The sequence below is a fragment of the Mesitornis unicolor genome, unplaced genomic scaffold, assembly GCF_000695765.1.
Source record: "Mesitornis unicolor isolate BGI_N332 unplaced genomic scaffold, ASM69576v1 scaffold52898, whole genome shotgun sequence".
Taxonomy (NCBI): Eukaryota; Metazoa; Chordata; class Aves; order Mesitornithiformes; family Mesitornithidae; genus Mesitornis; species Mesitornis unicolor.
Genome location: NW_010200826.1, coordinates 10,000 through 15,712, shown reverse-complemented (window position 1 = coordinate 15,712; position 5,713 = coordinate 10,000). Strand labels below are relative to the sequence as shown.

Below are 5,713 nucleotides of genomic sequence, written 5' to 3'. Positions count from 1 at the left end.
AGCTCGGCTCGTTATCCCCTTAAAAAAATGAAAAAATAGAAAAGATTTTTAAAAAAAATGTACCGCGGGGGAGTGCGCCCCGTTTTAATCATCTTACTACTTAAAATCCGAGCACAGAACCCCGTGTGCAGGATTGCCCGGAGTCCCGGAGCCAGTCCCACAGAAGTTGGTGTTGGCGGTCACTCGTCTTTGCCTCTCTCTGTCCAAAATCGCGATGATCTCTGGAGGCAGCGCTTTTTTTTTGGGTTATTTTTTTTTTCCAAGGGTGCCATATATCTTACAATATCATACATTTGATGAATACATGCGGTGTTAATTGAGGTTGCCATGGAAGACATGCACGTAGTATAAATAAGCTCCCTTCTTGCCATGTGATTTCACTTTTGTATTCCCCAAGCCGCCTTTTTGTATTCTGTGTTTTTGCATATTGTCAGATGATGCATTAAAGATAAAAATATCTGCTGTCTCAGGGTGTAATTTCCCGAGCTGGAACTATGAGTGCATATGGAGCAGTGGGGAAAAGATTTAGCAAACTGTAGGAGAAGCAAATATACATGTGTGCGCGTGATGTGTATTTGCCATTATATGGGCAATTAAAAAAAAAATCTCCTTCTACTGCACAAAACAGCGAAAAGTATTTTCTGTGATAGAATATCACTGGGTTGACATCTTGGTGGTCTGATTTTGCCTTTATTTGGATATTTGGATGCTAATTAGTGGAAAAAACTGCTGTGGTGCATCCAGAGGTAGAACTGCTTTTCCCTCCTAATGGTCTGCCCCCGTAAATGAAATATTCTGTGAGAAAATATACACTTTTTAATACCTTTTTTAAAAAATAGCTTTACAGGTCTTATCGTTTGTTTGTTGGGTTACAGATAAGAGGTGGAAGTGTTGGCTGTGCCTGGCAGCAAACCTCACGTCACCTGCGAGGGGAACTGAAGCAGAAAGCAAAGCCGAGACAAAGCAGCGTCTGACCTTGTCACTGGGGGGCAGAAAACCACCGCTGGCTGCTGCTGGTCGTACTGGTGCTGCCGTCAAGCTCCCTGATTGCAGATGGCTCAGCAAGTGCAAGCTCCTTCCAGGTCCGTGGGGTAAATAAAAATGTTTAATGCTTGCCTTGATTTGTCATCCTTTGGGGGAGAACAAGAGAGTCACGTCCGACTGGCAGTCAAATGGTCGTGCTGTTAGACCGAGCACAGCTTGGAGTGGGTTGTCCTGGAGATGAGAGTGACTCTGGCCAGCAAAGCCAAGGAGAAGCCTGTCCAACCTGACATCTGCCCAGGACTCTTTGGAGAGGTGATAACGGGAGTAATAGGACAAAGTGGGACTTACAAAGCAGATGCGATAGCTTCAGCAGAACTGCTCTTCGCCGCCGCATCCGCTCATTAAAAAGCAACTAACGTTGTTTGGAAAACAGGCGGGGGAGAAAGAATGCACTTTGAGCATCTCTGCAGCTCTTGTGTCTGATGCGTTAGTCAAGAAAAATCAGTAAAATAAGACAAACGAAGGAGCGGAGTGAATATGGCAAAGGCAGCTAAGGAGATTCAGATGGAGAACCCAAAAGAGATAGAGGCTCACAGTACAGGGGCGACGTGCTCCCCGTCGGAGGAGCAGGCAGAGAAACCTTCCATGCTTTGTTTTAAGAAGCGGAAGAAGTCCTGTAAGAAGGGGCAGACCACGAGGGATGCATGCGAAGGAGCCTCAGAGGAGAAAAGCCAATGTGTCAGTGCCGACCAAGGGGAGGCAAAAGTTTCCAATCCATCGCAATCCTCCAAAGGAGCCTGGGCAGCCATCAAAAATCTCGCAAGACCTCGGAGAAGGCAGAAATCCTCCTTGCGGAAGAAGATCCCTTCTGATTCCCAGGTGCAGCTGGAGCCGGATGCTGAGGAGGGCAGCGCACCAGGCATCCCGAAGAAACGGGCGAGCTCTGGGGTGAAGATGCCCTGCGTGCGGTTCTCCAGAGGCAAGAAAAAACCCAGCCTCTCTGAAGCGGTGGAGGAGTCGGAGGACAGCGTTCAAGCGAATGAAGTGATGGGTATTTTGAATAAAGCTATTGAAGAGACGGAGGATTTGGCCCCAACAGAAAAGCCTGAATCCATCAGCCCGGTCCCTGCAGAGGAGGATCAGGAGACGGCGAAGGAAAGCACTGACTCTGTCGAGAAGGCCGAGCCCTCGACAGAGCCCACACCTAATGCAGATGAAGATACAGAGTGTGCTGCTCAGTCGGAGATAACCGATTTAGTGACAGTGAATGAAACAGCCCAGGAGGATCTGCAGGAGGGGAGCCTGCCCCAAACCACAGCCCATGTGGAGGACGAGGAAGTTGCTCCTGAAACGCCCGTTTCCACGGGTCAACCCAGCAGTGCCCCTGAAACCACCGAGCTGCAGGAAATCCCTAATACCTGCGAAGAGCTGCCTGAAGGGGATGAATCACAGAAGAGCATAAATCTTCCCGAGGAGTGCAAAGCCGAGGAGACTGTAATGGATTTCAGTAAGGCAGAGTTTAAAGATGATGAGGCGAGCGTGCAGGGCTGCTCCAGCCATCCGGTGACATTGGAGGCAAACGCAGGCGCCGGCATCAGCATCGTCATCACCGTCACCGAAGCGGAGGACTCTGACCACACCGACTCTGACCAGGCCTACGAGCCGTCCCCGGTTTTGCACCGTAATAAGAAAAAAGGGAATAAAAAGTCAAGCGGGAGCTTTGATTTTGGGGAAAAAGAGGGCCCGGAGGCTGGTGGTGGTCCACAGGCAGAGCAGAAAGGGGCGGGTGAGCAGGGGCACAGAACTGGGGAGCAATACGAATTGCTCCTCAGAGAAACCGCATCTTCCCTTGTGAAGGCGGCCATTCAGTCGTCCATAGAGCAGCTGGTCAACGAAATGGCTCTGGAACAGAATAAACACAACAGTTTTCTGTGATGGCGGTGATGCCCCCAAAATAGAAGAGTACAGGGAGTAATTTAAAGCTCCATTTGGCCTGGGGCGCTGTGGAGAGCTCGAAGGGCTCCCGGGGCCGAGGTGTAGTTAGTTCTGCATGCCTGTTCAGTTGTGTGTCTGTGTGAAATGGATCCTGGGACGTGGGGCAGACCCTGCTGTGTGCAGCGTGTCCCCTGGGGCTGGGGACGGCGCCATCGGCCGCCGTTGCCGAAAGATGGAGGTGCTGCAGTGACTGTATTTTCATTTACTGGCATTTTTATGTGGAGGCCGTGTTTCTGCCGCCATCCATGCCAGATTTCACCACTGTTCATGCTGTGGATCTGTGTGTACCGTGCATTTAGGTCCCGAGAGGCAGCGAGCACCCGACCCGCTGCTGGGCTGGATTTGGGGCACGCTGGACGTGGCTGGAGGTTTGCCCTGGGCTTCGGCAGTGACGAGGGAGGGTGAAGTAACTGCAGTGTTAACACGAAGACGTCAATGTCAAACGGGCTCAGGCCGGTGTTTAGTATTGCAGACAGGTCCTCACTACGTACGGCTGCCAGGCCGTGCAGTCACCCCTGCTGTCGCCTCACTTGGAGCCGGATGGTTGCAGCAAGCGGCGTGGGGTTGTTGTTTTTTTCATTCGGCCTCTTCCCCTGTCACGAGCAGCCCATGCATTTCACATTTCCAGACATGTTAAAGCACAGCATCGGCCGCTTGCCTTGCTGACCCCAGGCTGTGCGAAAGCCAAGAAAACAACGGCACTTGGTTAGCCAGGGGCCCATTCTCGCACCATTGAGCTCATTGGGCAAAATTCCCAGCGGCATCGGCAGCGTGGGCTGGGCAGGAGCGTGCCTGCTGTGGGCAGCCCCTCTCCTTCCTTTGTCTTCCTCCATCGGAATCACGGTGTCGCGGTGAAGCTGTCCTTGGATGTAGCATAGTTTTGATATATGGCATGCGATATAAATAGCGGAGAGCTGCATGCGTGTTAGCAGTCAACCATTGCCTCGCTGCTGACACAGTTTGGGTGGCAGCGATGTGCTGCCAGCGCTGGAATTGCTTTGAGCGGGGAGGAGGTACGGTGCGGGCGCTGCCGGCGTCCCTGGGTGCTGGCGGCTCCCTGTCCCGCGCTGCTCCCCCTTCGCTGTGCAGCCTGGGTTCAGCGAGAATCCCCTGGGAAATGTGCGTTACGCCCGGCTCTGGCTGGCTCCTCGCTCTGAAACGTGCAGGGAAACGCCGGAGTGATGTTACCAAAGTCCTCAGGGAAACAAAAATCCAGATGCAAGGGCCTGAGGACGTGGCCGTAAAACGCCTGGACAGGCCAATGGCTGTCAAAACCCACCGACTGCCCTGCTCCAAGGGGTTTGCAGCAGCATAGCGTGTGTGTGTGCGAGCATTGCCCCTAGTGACTGCTCTCCAGGAAAAAAAGGGCCTTTTAATTATTTGGGATTGTATCTGCGCAGCTAGGGTTTACGTACAGCTGCAGGCGAGCCAGCCGGCTCTGCTGAGAAAATTCTGCGTATTTCCCAGCCGATACAGAAATAGCAGCCGCGCTTGGCAACTGCTCACTGACCATAGGCGATGCACTGAGATTTCCCTTCCCAGCGTAGGATTTGGGTTCCTGTCACATTACAAGGGCTGTAAACTTTCTTACGACCTGGTGCGCAACCACATTTTAAACTTCGATAAAGCGTCTCCGCTGTTACGAGAGGACTGCGAGCGGCGAGTGCCACGGCTTGTTTCTGTGCAAGTCGAACTTACGGAAAGCCAGAGGATGTTCAAAAGAAGTTCCTTCTTCCTGTGACTTTATTTAATAAGTTATCGATAATTCAGTGTGTACAATTTTAATGGCTTTGTACTTCAGCCTGGTCTTTCCAGGTATTTTGCCATAGTTTTCAAAGGAGCTTTTTAAGGACTTTTTAGGGACTGCAGCACCCAAGAAAGCCATGCTGATGCCAAAGGTTGCTCATGGGATTGCTCAGGATTACACTGGGCACTGAGCCGAGGGCCGCAGCATCTCTGCAGGGCCCCGCTGGCATCGCCTGCGCAGGAGCACGTCCAGGCTGTAGTCATGAAATGCAAAATGACCCCACGGGGCCTGGCTGTCATCTCCTGCCAGACCAGTGGGCAGTTCTGGGAGGATTTCGTGTTTTAGCATTGCCTTTTAGGCGAAACACGTCTTCAAAAGAGGAGAATTGGCAGAAATGCTTTGGTCCAGGCTGGACCCTGCGACTGTCGCTCCATGTCCAGGGTTGTCTTTGCATCCTTTCTGTAGCTGGTTTTTTCCCTCGGTTATAGCTGTACATATAACTGATGATTATGTCATTAAAGTTGAATGTACCTGTTGTTTTCTTGCCTGGTGATTGAGTGGGCAGCTATGGAGAGATTTTAGATATGAAAGGATAAACTCACAGTGGTGCTCCGCTGTGTCCAGCATTTCCAGGTAGATGTGCCATGAGCAGAGAAGAATCTTGAAGCTGGTAGCAGGCCTGATGTCTTTGGAGGTTTGCTTCTCCTGTGCTCTTTTTTAGAAGGTTTCCTTTGGTTTGCTGGCCAGTTATTTCTACCACAGAGTCCTGGCTGCCCAGGTCCCGCTGTGAGGTGTTTGTGAAGGATCACAGATCTCCGGTGGCTAAGAAAAGCCATCCTGCTGCCCGACGGTTAGACTCCCTGTCAGATATCCCCTACCGCCAGAGGAAGATGCAGAGAGTCCAGGGGCAGACTGCGCTGCGCTGGAGCAGCACGGCTCTTGCTGATCCCATGCTGGGGATTTGGTTTTCCCCGCTGGCTGCTGGTT

At 51.8% G+C, this 5,713-nt stretch overlaps 1 protein-coding gene across 1 annotated transcript; it reads left to right on the top strand.

Moving 5' to 3' along the window:
- The first annotated feature begins 1,521 nt into the window (after window positions 1-1,521).
- AKAP5 (A kinase (PRKA) anchor protein 5) lies at window positions 1,522-2,919 on the top strand. The gene has a single exon (XM_010189855.1). It carries the CDS (start codon window positions 1,522-1,524, stop codon window positions 2,917-2,919), a length of 1,398 nt encoding a protein of 465 aa, XP_010188157.1.
- The last annotated feature ends 2,794 nt before the right edge of the window (window positions 2,920-5,713 follow it).